Below are 13846 nucleotides of genomic sequence, written 5' to 3'. Positions count from 1 at the left end.
TTGTAAGTAAACCAAATTCAAGAAGAAAAAAATAGTCTGAGCAGAAAGAGATAGATTGTTAAATTTGATTTACAAATTAGAAATGAGTTTTTTTTCTTAATTCTCTAGATTGATTTTGAGTTTTGTATGAACAATTTCATATCAAAGTGATTCAAGTTGCAAACTTTTGCATTAGTATTTTTTTTAATGTTTTTTTTCTTCTTAATTTCTCGTTCAAGCTATGATTGTTCCTCGTATCGCCTAATTTTTTATTTTCATATAACATCTCTTATTCATCAACAAGGATTAATTCAAATCATAACAACACACTTAGCCATTCATTTAAACCTACCACTTCACTTAATCCCAATTTTGCATGTGTTAGAATTGTCATTAAACTATATCTTCAAATTTAATGATTTGTTTGTTAATTATGTCAATTAGAGCAAAATCACATGATTAAACGTAAAATTTTTATAGTAGATTATCTGGTTCAAAACATCACTAAGACCTTATGATTTTGATCGAAGTTTGTTTGGGAGAATTGATTCAAATTTAAAGGATCATTGGGCTTGTTAGTTTTTCAATTTTGGTAGCTCTTTTCGTTTTTGTTCTAATTAGTTTCGGTTATTTCAGTTTAAGTAATTTATCGTCTCTAGAAAAATTGAATCTTAAACTCTTACTTTAAACCAAAAATAATTATAAAATATTAAATAGAAATTATAATTAATCTAATAAGTTTAGATATTTTTAAATATTTGAAGTATCATCACTAAGAGAAATGTAAAAACTGGTTCGATATTACAATTATTCTTTTTCTTTAGAGTTGTATACTTGTATATGATTATTTCGGTGTTACAAATTTTCTTCCTATAAATTCTATACTTTTCCTATGACGTAAGAAATTGTATGTTTTGTTATAATTAAAATTATATCTATATAGAGTGCAATTCATTATTAATATCAAACATTCCAAATCACAAAACTAGTTTTAGAACATCACAAAATTTATAATGGTTTGACAAAAATGCGTACATCAACTTTCAAAAGTAAAAGAGACTATAATTTTTTGACAAAACTTATAATGATTTTTTTATTACTCAAAATTAGTACAAATGTTTGTTTTGTCATAATTTTAAAACGCTTGTAACCCTTAGTCTGGAGTACAAACCCAAGTTTTCTAGTGACCCAATCCAAATAAATTAGGCCCAACATAACATTTGATTTGATCGTCCAAAAATATTTATTTAAGGGTTTTGAATTGTTTTGTTTGTATAACAAAGAAAGGGCTTATCAATTAAAATTCATTATTGAGGAAACAGGCAGATAAATTTGTATCTATATGATGTTGACATCAATTTATACCACATTGTCAAAATTAAATATAATTTTAATTAATTAGTATCTTTTGCCCTGGATTATAATTTTTCGATTATAATGAAATACATTTTAATTAATTTATTTCTTTAAAGCTTAATTGTTTATCTGATTATATCAATGTGATTTTTGATAACTGAAATATATAAATTCTTTCTAAATAATAAATACTTCCAATTGTGAAAATGTAACAAAAAGTAGCTACTTCATTTGTGGCAAAAAAAAAAATATTTATATATATATTTTGTAAAGCATTAACAAATATGAAAAATATATATATATATATTTCTGCACTTTTCACCCTTACCTTCATTAGAGTTTTATATTAAATATAAATATATTCAATTACAATTTTATTATAACAACTTTTAAAAATAATTGTCATCATTACAAAATATTATGTTCCAAAATTGCATGAATTACAGAAAATAATTGACATGACATATTAAAATACATCAGGTTGGAAGTAATAATTAATTATATTAATTGTTTAATATGTGTAAACTAATTACTCGAATTATGTTTAAGTAAAACTTACCCTCCAGGAGTAAAACTCATATTTTCAGTTTTGTTTGACCAATCTAAATATCACATTTGTTTTTGAAAAACTTTTAGTACAAAAAATACTTGTTGTCATCAATGAGTCACTTTTTATACCATTTTTTTAAAAAATATTTGTGGTAGATTAATATAGATTTTATTTTGGTTTGAATTTAAACTGATTTGACTAAATTCGGATTGGATTAAGATTAAGATTTATTAAAGAGGAGTGATAGGGGAGAGAATGAGAGAAGGAATGATGTAGCATCACCTCATTTAAATGGAAAAAAAAAAGTGTGAGAAAAGAAAGAAGTGAGAAAAATTTCTGTCAATCAAATTGTCACGTCATTCCCTCTTTTATTCCCTCCAAATTATCTCTTCCAATCATTTCTCTTTATTAAATCAAAAATATATTTCAAAGTTTTCGTACTATATATATATTTTTTAGCCTTCAATAATTTTTATTTTATTTTATTAATTGTATTACTTTTAGTAAAAAAAAAATATATTTATTATTGGACAAATTAAAAACAGATTTATTGATTACATCATCTTATATTTATTATAAATATATAAAAATTAACTATAACCAAAGTATAAGTTTAATAAATAAAAAAAAATTGTTAAATCAAATTGTTTATAAAGAAAAAAATGACATTATGCCCTGTTTTAGTTTAGCCTAGCGGGCAACAACGTATATGTAATTTGGAATTAGATAGATGTGTTTATCTTCAAAATAATTGTATACTACTAATATATTATATGTTATATAAATTTTAATAAATAGTTAAAAATAAATGACTGTACTTAAACCCACTCCAGTCTCTAAATATATTAGTTCTTAATGTCTATATACCGTAAATATTCATATAAGTTAGTTTAGAAATTATCTTGAAACTATTGTCTGATTGTTTTTTATCCATTGTAATATAAATTTTTCAGATTTTCTTACTATTTAACCTCATTTATTTCCAAAATATATTTCATTATTTTGAATGAAGAATTGACATGTGCAATTTTGACCAGTAAGTAAGCCCAACTGGCCTTATGACCCAATCCCAAAAAATATATATCATTAACTATTTTAATCTAGTCAATTTAAAAAATTATATATTTAAATATAAAATTAATTAAAAAATAATAATAAGTAAATAACACTCTAAACAAATTATATTTATTAATTTATTTGAATAAATAATACATTTTTTTATTTTATAATTATAAATTTGTTTTTTTATAATGTAAAATAATATATAAAATCGTAAAATTTTATTATCGTAAATTTAAAATCGTAAAAATTTACTTACTTAAGAGTTACTTAAAATCAGACTCTGAAATAAAAGTGACAGAAAAAGAAAATCTACTATCATGGGAATCATTTATGAGTGGAGGTAACACATATGTTCATTCTGCAATATTTTCTATTAACACAAAATGTGCTCAAGCTAAGGAAGAAGAGAGAATACTGAAAGGGCAAGAAGAAAAAAATAGGAAAATAAAATAGAGGAGTCTAACATTAAAGAACAAAATGTGGAGGAAGAGTGGGAAGTTGAAACCAATGAGGACTCTGAAAAAGATGAACACAATGTGATTGAATAAAAGAGGGTAAATGAGAATCTGATTAAAAAGAGGTTGATGAAGAAGAACGAAGTTGATTCTCAAACAAGTGAAGTCGTAGTAGAGGAAACCAAAGAGCAAAATATTCAGACTAATCAAGCTGAAGTAGAGGATACCAAGACTGATTTAGATGATACCAAAACTTATACTGAAGGAAACAAATTTTGACCCCCACTTAAACACAAAGTGAAGTAGAGGATACCAAGATTGATTCAGATGATACCAAAGTTGATACTGAAGGAAACAAATTTTAACCCCCACTTAAACACAAAGTGAAGTAGAGGATACCAAGACTGATTCAGATGATACCAAAGTTGATACTGAAGGAAACAAATTTTGACCCCCACTTAAACACAAAGTGAAGTAGAGGATACCAAGACTGATTCAGATGATACCAAAGTTGATACAGAAGGAAACAAATTTTGACCCCCACTTAAGCACAAAGTGAAGTAGAGGATACCAAGACTAATTTAGATGACACCAAAGCTGATACTGAAGGAAACAAATTTTGACCCCCACTTAAACACAAAGTGAAGTAGAGGATACCAAGACTGATTCAGATGATACCAAAGCTAATACTGAAGGAAACAAATTTTGACCCCACTTAAACACAAAGTTTTCAGATGAAATCAAACTCGTGATATTTTGGTCTTTTAAAGAAACTCTTACCATTGGGACCCACAAACACACTTAATATTTAACCAAGCGCAGAATTTTCCGCAAAATGGACTCGAACCCATGACCTCACTAAGAATATCCACATCTTATTGCAGTTAGGCTAAAAGAGAGGATGACTTGTGGTTGTGTTACGGTCTACTCACCAAAGCCTCGGTCCTAAAGTATTTGCAGCACCCGTCTCTCGGCCCTAGTGTGCATATGGGTCAGCTTATGTTTTTTATTGAATAATTCTGTTTTGTTTCATTTCTCTCTTATTTCTCTTAAACCGAATTCTGTTATTTTTGAAGTAGTTGTAACCGAATACTCTTGGGTAGTTCAGCCTCTTTAAATGCTGATGCCCACCCCACTTTTTGGGGGCTATGAATTGAAGTTTGTGAACTTGGTGCTCTAAGTTATTCTCTCGGCCCTTAACCTCTTTCTTGGACTATTAGGTGTAATCTAGTAGTATTTCTCTTGTCACCTTCGGCTTTTCTCTCCTTAACCTCGAATTCTCTTCTCATTCTATGTCTGTTGTGCTTGAGTGTTGAATTCCACCATAGGCCCGATCATCAAGAACTCGTTTTTTGAATTAAAGAACTCGAAAGGCTCGGTTATAGTTTAAAGCTTAACATATTGGTATCAGAGCTGGCCGATTCTCAACATGGTAGAAACTCGCCAGCAATCAGAAATGGATGCGCTCAAGGCCCTTATTAAAAACCTGTCCCAACAAACAGCTGCGATGCAAGCCACCATAGACCGAAGATTTGATGCGGCTGAAGAAAGAATGGCAGCCTTTGAGAGCGGGGCATCTGAAAATGTGCAAGAACCCCGCTACAGACCCTATGATGATAATTCTTGCCACGGTCCTTCCTCATTTAGGCCCCAACACCCTAGTCAGAACTACGACCAACACTATGTTCCTCCCACTCGGCTAACCAATGTCGATTTTCCTCGGTTTGATGGGTCGGATGTGGAGGGCTGACTAATATCCGCCGAGCAATTTTTCAGGGTGGACAAAACTAGGGATGCCACTAAACTAGAAATCGCCCCCATTCACTTTTCTGGCGAAGCAAGAATGTGGTACGCGTCATATCTTCAAAACCGAAATCATATGGAGGCCTTATCTTGGGACGTGTTCAAGAGAGATCTTATGACTCAATTCGGGCCCTCTATACATGATACACCAATGAGACAGCTGATGAATTTGAAACAGGTTGGGTTGGTTCAAGAATATAATCTACGATACATGTCGATCTCTCAAAAACTCTACAACATGCCAAGGGAATACGTCATAAATTGCTACTTGTCCGGTATAAGGGAAGAGATTGCGAACTGTATCAGGTTGCGATTCCAAGATTCTTTAAATGAAGCCATGGCCATGGCTAAAGTCCAAGAAGCAACATATCGGTTCTTAATGAGCAATGGTAACTTGTACAACGCTGAAGCACTGTTGCTTCCCACGCCATCCAATATCAACACAGCCGGACCGAGCACCAATACCGACTTCAAGAATTCATCATATGGGTCCTCTTCAAATGCAAACTAGGGCCATGTTAAGCAATTAGACCCAGCCTCAATGGATGAAAAGCGAAAGAATGACCTATGCTACTCTTGCAATGAAAAATGGCAACCAAACCATAGGTGTAAATCAAAGTTATTCATGGTCTTGGCCAATCAAGAAGACCAAGAACCCGATCAAGAACCTGTTTTTGATGATTTTCCTTCGTTGCTCGGCCCAAGGGATGAACCAGCCATATCCTTACATGTCTTGACCGGGTCTAAAGCTTTTCAAATGCTCCAGATTCTTGGAAAAGTTGGGAACCTGCCGGTAGTGATCCTGATCGATACAGACAGCACCCACAATTTTATCAACAGCAGGATTTTGGAGAAAATAGACCACAAAAGCATAGCAACCCGGGTGCAATCGGTTAGAGTGTTCGATGGGTCTAATGTGTTATGCTATAGTGTTTGCAAAGACTTGAAGTGGTCGATGGAAGACAATGAATACCAAACAGAAATGAAGGTAATTTCCATGGACGGATATGATATTGTGTTGGGAATTGAATGACTGATTACTCTAGGCCCGTCATCTTGGAATTTTGAAAAGCTGACCCTATCCTATGAGAAGCAAGACAGAACCACAATCCTAAAGGGGATTCCTCGGTCGTAGGCCACCTTGACGCATGGAAACCAACTGGAAAAGACCTTAGATGAATATAGTGTTGCTGCCAAAATGCAAATAAAGAGTAAGCCCGAAGGCCAAACTGTTTCCCTCGCGGCAATGACCTTGGAAGATATTCCTGAAGATCTAATTAGAAGCTATGGCTCGTTCGATGTCGCTGTTATGCTGGTTCGGGAAAAGGACTTGGCCTGGATTTTTGATAACACTATAGAGTTTAATCAAAGTTGGAAGAAATTATTTTTGCACCAGACGCTGGAGACATTGCAGCAACAAAGGCCAGCTCTAAACACTGAAAAACTCGACCTTGGGTGCATAGAATTTCCTCACATGGGCGGAGTGGCAAGCGACCCGGCAGCGCAAAAGACCGCGAGGACCCGACCAGCTCTACTACTGAAACGATTCTACCGAAAGATTTTTAAGAAGACCCGTCCTTTGCGGCGAAGCTTGCTGAACATTTTGAAGCCCGACCGAAGCGATATTTTTGAAGTTTGAAGATGCGCATTAGAGGTTGACCAGTCCACATTTTTTCCGTCGAGGGCGACGAACCTCGAAGGGGGAGATTATGTTACGTTCTGCTCACCAAAGCCTCGATCCTAAAGTATTTGCAGCACCCGTCTCTCGGCCTTAGTGTGCATATGGGCCAACTTATGTTTTTTATTGAATAATTCTGTTTTGTTTCATTTCTCTCTTATTTCTCTTAAACCGAATTCTGTTATTTTGGAAGTAGTTGTAACCGAATACTCTTGAGTAATTCAGCCTCTTTAAATGTTGATGCCCACCCCACTTTTTGGGGGCTATGAATTGAAGTTTGTGAACTTGGTGCTCTAAGTTATTCTCTCGGCCCTTAACCTCTTTCTTGGACTATTAGGTGTAATCTAGTAGTATTTCTCTTCTCACCTTCGACTCTTCTCTCCTTAACCTCGAATTCTCTTCTCATTCTATGTCCGCTGCGCTTGAGTGTTGAATTTCACCATAGGTCCAATCATCAAGAACCCATTTCTTGAATTAAAGAACTCGAAATGCTCGATTATAGTTTAAAGCTTAACAGGTTGTTTAAAAATAATTGAGGTGTACTTAGAATAAGATAAAGAAAAATTATAGTTGAATAAGTGAATGGGTGATAATTTTGTTCGACTGGGGTTATTCAAATAACCTTGTTATTTGAAAAATAATGATGGGTGATATTTTTTTTTGGTAAAAATGATTTAAAGGATATTAATATATAATGATAAAATTAAAATTAATAATTTAAAATAAATGATATTTTAATATTTTGGGTAATGAATTAAGTGATGTAGTAGAGAAGAAGGGGAGTGATACGATGGTTTTATGTTATGATTATTTGAATCCTTTTCTTTTTTACGCATAGTGCTAAAAGCAGCGAAGGAAGGCGCGAACAGCGGAGCAAGCAACCCATGCGAGAGCGCGGTTATAGCGGGGAGCGCGGCCTCAAATCAAATCAGGCCTAAGTAGGGATTGTAATGGGTACTCGTCTACCCGATAGGCCGATATCCATAAGTACCCGATGGTCAGGTTCGTGTATTTTAAATCAAGTTTGGGGCCAGGATCGGGGATGTGGAGTGAAAAATATTACCCGATCGGGTTCGGGGATGGGTAGTGTTAGAAACTCAAATCCGATACCTGATGAATATATTAAAATTAAAATATATATTGTTAAAATTTAAATAACTTTTCAAATTCAACGTATTAATCATCATAAATATGTATTTACCTTTTTATTCTTACCCAAAACCACAAATCACGTCGTTATTGTAATAAATATTTCCCTCTCATGAGTCATGACTCTTAATCTCCACTCTTCATTTTTCATTTTTTTTTTCAATCTTACTTCAACTTCTATATCCAACATAAAAAATTATTATATTATTCAAACATCTATAGCATAACTATGCAAGTAAACATCTATAGCATAATTATGCAAGTAAGTAATATTCTTATTTATATTTTTAAAATTTTAATGTTATTTATTATTTATTAAAGTTAAGTTTGTTTTTCAACTTTATGATTTTATATTTATTTATTAACTTAATCTTCTATCTCTATTTTGTAATTTTTATATTATTATTTTTTGAAAAAAAAATATTTAAGTTTATGTTTAATTAAGTATTATGTTCTACCGTTTTAAGTTTATTTATATTTTTATAGTATGGATTAATTTATATTATGTAATAGGAAATAATTTATATTATATAGTAGGATTGATTAAATGTTTAATTTTTCTAATAATATATTAGTTAAAATATTAAATTTAATTTATAATAATTTTAAATTATTTTAATTTAAATGTGTTAATTAAAATATATGTTTTTAATATTTAAGTATATTTAAAAAATAATAAATATAATTTCACACTTTAACCGATAATGGGTACCTGACGAATAGTAGATGGAGGTATAAATAGATAAATCAGTTGGGGTCGGATAGTAAAATGAAAATCGGATTCGAGATAGATACTTCACTACTCAGTGCGTAGAATACCCGTTGTCATCCTTAGTCCTAAGTCACGTTTTATCATTTTTCAGAAAATATGTTCCTAATATGTTTAGGTTTATTTGAAAATATTTATTTTTGGAAAAGAAAAATACATTTGAAAAACTAACAATGATTAATTAGGTTAGGCCAAGGAGAGTGCTATAGGACTCGTAACAATATGAATTTCATCTCTCCAAGTTAACCATCCAAATCCATATTCACCTTTCTCCATTGACAATGATCCATCTTCCCTAACCCTAATCGTTACCGTAAAACTCTTCTTCTCACCCACACGACTGAACTTCAACATCGCCGGAGATACCTTCACTGAGAAACCCACCGGCGGCTTAACACTCGCAAAGTATATACTCTTTCTTCCACCAACATTTGTCACCGTTCTTTTCACAGTCACTGTTCTATTCACCTTAGATATTGCAATCGAAGGATAATTCAGGTTCATCGGAGAAGGCGACTGTTTCGGACACTTAAATGTCGACGGATCTATGTTATTTACTCCACTGCTGCAGAGAAAGAGGAGATAATCTTCGTATGAAGCATCGTATACGAGTCCTGGATCGGCTGCTTTCGTCGGTCGGAAATGACCGGCACCGAATTGGAATGGATCGGCTGGGGTGATTCCTGATGCATCAGTTAGAAGATTGCCTTCGTTATTGTTTAGTCCAGAAGATGTTATTAGAGCAGATCTAATGGCGGCACTGCTCCAGGTTGGGTGTATTGCTTTTAGAAGAGCTGCTGTGGCTGAAATGTGAGGACAGGACATGGATGTTCCTGATAAGATATTGTATTCGACTATACGTGTATCGGTTGCAAGCTTTGTTGGTGCGTCTGCTCCACTCCATGCTGCTAAGATGTTTATGCCTGGTGCTGTAATATCTGGCTGCCAATTGTTTGATGAACTGATTATTTAAGAAATTATTGTTCAATTTGCTGGTTTTTGTTTTGTTTTGTTTTGTTTTGTGTTTTGATTACCTTGAGAATGTCAGGGGTGATTGTGTTTGGACCTCTGCTGGTGAATGATGCCATGGATGGAGCTGGTTTGCGATTCAGAAGGGTTTTGGCTATGGTAATGTACGCGGTTGGGTTGATTGTTGAGTTGATGTAAGCTAGAATCTTGATGGCATTGTCTGAATTAACTGCTATTGCAGGTAATACATGGGCGTCGGCTGCAACATCTGCTCCGTTTTGTGGGTTGTTACCTAAGATGAACCCTAAACCACCAGCTCTTTTGACCTCTTGACCTTTGCCTACTCTTGTTCCATTCCCTCGTAAGCACAATACAATCTTTCCTTTAGTTTTCTCGGGTGATAAAGATCCTGGTAAGCATTGTCTGTTTCAATTTACCACAATGACATGAATGATTTATGGTTCAGTGGGTGATGTTGCATTTTCAAAAAAGAACTGTATTTTGTTTGATGTGTTAATGTTTGTTTACCCATCGATTGCACTTTTGGGTACTAGAGACTCGACTACTTGTGCTGCATACACAACTGGATACATTCCTTTCTTCAATTTGTATGGTGTAACTGTTTCTCCCTGAAAAAACACAGGTGAGGATTCCTTAAAAAAAGAAAAACATAATATTTCTTGTTGTTACCACTTACCTCGAAGATCATGCCATTCCCAAGTTTAACCGTGGCAATAAACGCCCTATCGACACTACTAGCCCCTACTGTTATAATCCACGGAGCCACATTCGACAGAGTAGAAGCAGTAGGACCATTGTTCCCTGCACTGCAAGACACAACAATATTGTTCTTCATCGCATGTAGTGCTCCCAAAGCAATCCCATCTTTCATGTATGGAATTGGTTTAGTTGTTCCTATAGATAAGCTCATAATATGAACCCCATCGGCAATGGCTTGGTCTATACCCGCGAGCATATCCTCCTCAAAACATGTGTTCCCGCCTTCTTTACCTGCGTTGGGTATGGCCCAACACACTTTGTATATCGCCAAGTGGGCTAGTGGAGCCCCGCCCGAGGCTGTACCTTTGGCGAAGCCTCCGAGGGCTGACACACCTTTCACTGTCCGACCAGCTATGGTCGAAGCAGTGTGGGTGCCATGCCCGTCCATGTCTCGAGGGGACATGGAATCTAACGTGGTGTTTAGTTTACCGTAAAATTGTTCGTAACCTTTAATGTAGTATCTTGCTCCGATTATCTTTCTGTATATGAATGAACTTATCACACATTAATGACTGATCTAATTCAAAAATTAAAATTATTTTGAATTATGATTCAATTAATTAGAGATGATATAATATTTTTAAAAAGAGACATTTTACCTGTTGCAATGAGAAGAATTGAAAGTATGGCCAGTTTGGCAGATTCCCTTCCATGACTTAGGAATTGGGCCCATATCTCCATCACTAAAACTCTTAGACTCTGGCCATACACCTAATATATTTAAAATAATAATATCAACATCATTATTAATTTTGAATATTTGAACAAAATTATTACATATATTATTAATGTACTATATACAATTATTTTTATTATCAAGTATTTTCTAGATATAGTTATTGATTATTAATCTAAAAATAAATCACAATCTTTTTATTTATACTTTCATGAATAAAATTACACATTAATCAATTTTTTTATTTATTAAATATTAACATCCTTTTAAAAAAAGAAAACTAAAAAAACCCAATTAAAAAAAGAAAACTAAAAGTATTTTTATTATTCATTTTATAAAATAATAAAATTACCATATATATATAAGACATGCAAAATAGGTATATAAAAGTGAAAATTTTATTTTATTTAAAAAAGGACAATTAAAATGTGATACTACAAATTAATATTTGATTCTCATTTATTATTATTATTTATATATTTTGTTGGGTAAAGAAGGAAACCATATATATATATATATATATATATATATATATATATATATATATATATATATATATATATATATATATATATATATATATATATATATATATATATTTCAATAAAAGGCAACTAGGAATCACTATAATTTTGTATACATATTTGTAAATTTGTAATGAAATAATTTAATGATTTGCCTTTTAAAAAAAACAAACTTAATAATTTGCATGCAATTGAAGATAAGCCAAAATTAATTAAGAATATTTGTAAATTTTGTAATGAAATAACTTAATAATTTGCTTTTTTTGTATTAATAATTTGCATGCAATTATCATCAATTGAATAATATTAATTTATACAAATTAAAACAGACAAAAATTAATTAACAATATCTGTAGATTTTGTAATGAAACAACTTGATAATTTACTTTTTCTGGATTTTTTTCTTCCTAATAAAATTATTTTATAATAATTTAAACAGAGACCAAAATTAGTTAAGAATATCTGTAAATTTTTGTAATGAAACAAATTAATAATTTTCTTTTTCTAGATTTTTTTTTCTTCCTAATAATTTGCATGCAATTATCATCAAATTAATTTATACTCATTAAAACAGAGACAAAAATTAAATAAGAATATCTGTAAATTTTGTAATGAAACAACTTAATAATTTTATTTTTCTAGATTATTTTCTCCCTAAAAATTTGCCTGCAATTATCATCAATTGAATAAAATTAATTTATACTAATTAAAACAGAGACCAAAATTAAATTAAGAATAATAAATACGTACCACTATCAAAGACACCAACTATGATTCCTTTGCCATACTTAGATTTCAACAAAATATCATCTTTTACAAGATTTTTTCGAGAAAAAGTCTCCTTCAAACCCGAAAATTCCCACGATCTTGTTGTGTGAGTAACATACTTTCTCGCCTCGCTACGAATTACCGATACAACCTCCTCCATTTCTGCCCACCAAAGTTATACATAAACAAACCATAATAAAAAAAAAAGTATTTTTTTTGTAACTATTAGAAATTATTATAAGAAATAATCAGATTGGTCCCAAGTCATGTCCAATGCTTGGTTGGTAGGAATCAATTTATAGTGCTTTTTTTTGGATGTATGCAAAGAAATTAATTGAAATGATCAATAATAATTAACCAGAGATTTTGGAAGCTTGTTGAGGGTTAAGAAGAGCTGCAAATCCATTGATGCTATGTTTGTAACTGTAAACTAAAGAAGATTCAACTTCTTCATCTGATTCATTGACAGATTCAAGATAAGATCGATGATTGTTTTCGATTTCGTGAAATTCTCTATTGCCTTTGTGTTCTCCCAAGTAGACAATATAAACCTAAACAATAATTCACATATTTCAGATTCATTTTATTGGAATGAGTCATATACACATGTAGGAAGATCATAGAAATAGAGATACCTGTCGATCATGATTATCGAGGGACGAAGCGAACAAAGGAAGAAGAAGAAGTAAGAAAGAAATAGTTATCTTCATGCTTTCATAGAATGGATGGATGAATCATATGTGATCTCTGATTTGGATTCAGATTTCAGATTGATCTCCATATATATATATATATATAGATAAAGATATAAGATGCTCTGCTTTTTTTGCTAGTCAACTCCTTGGATCCTAAATAAGAATATTCATAATCTATAATTAAAATGTATTATGTATATGATAATATAATATGGATATAAGTAATGATAATATAAACTTTATTTTTTAAATAAATGATATTTTATTACTTTGTTTGATAGAAATCATAGAATAACTATGTTTGATTATAATTAGATTAAAAAAAATGAATTGTTTGATCTTATGTTTTGGATAAAAAATTATTTTGACTTAATTTATAAAAAACTAATTTTGTAATGTTTAATGATTATTTTACCGTCAAAATATATGAGATAAAAATATGGAAATAAGATATTAAATAAATGAGATTTTAATATTTTGGAATTAAAAGAGTAACGAGATAAATAAAGTGAAACAAGAGAAAATATTGAATTTTAGATAAAATATTTAAAAAAAAAACGAGATCAAACTTATTCGATAAAATAAGGTTGATTAGTGATCATTTTTTTAGAAATTGTATTATTTTTGGTAGAA

General features: G+C 31.5%; 1 protein-coding gene across 1 annotated transcript; it reads right to left on the bottom strand.

The window, feature by feature from the left end:
- Window positions 1-8973: 8973 nt before the first annotated feature.
- Window positions 8974-13263, bottom strand: LOC124942088 (subtilisin-like protease SBT5.6). Its single transcript, XM_047482504.1, has 8 exons — window positions 13154-13263; window positions 12877-13069; window positions 12501-12680; window positions 11150-11261; window positions 10468-11029; window positions 10299-10399; window positions 9836-10193; window positions 8974-9743 (listed from the first exon to the last, which is right to left on the bottom strand). The coding sequence occupies exons 1-8, from the start codon at window positions 13226-13228 to the stop codon at window positions 8988-8990; spliced, it is 2337 nt and encodes a 778-aa protein (XP_047338460.1). The 5' UTR covers window positions 13229-13263; the 3' UTR covers window positions 8974-8987.
- Between the last annotated feature and the right edge of the window lie 583 nt (window positions 13264-13846).

The sequence above is a fragment of the Impatiens glandulifera genome, chromosome 6 (genome assembly GCF_907164915.1).
Source record: "Impatiens glandulifera chromosome 6, dImpGla2.1, whole genome shotgun sequence".
NCBI classification, from domain to species: Eukaryota; Viridiplantae; Streptophyta; class Magnoliopsida; order Ericales; family Balsaminaceae; genus Impatiens; species Impatiens glandulifera.
This window is presented reverse-complemented; position numbering and strand designations above follow the sequence as displayed.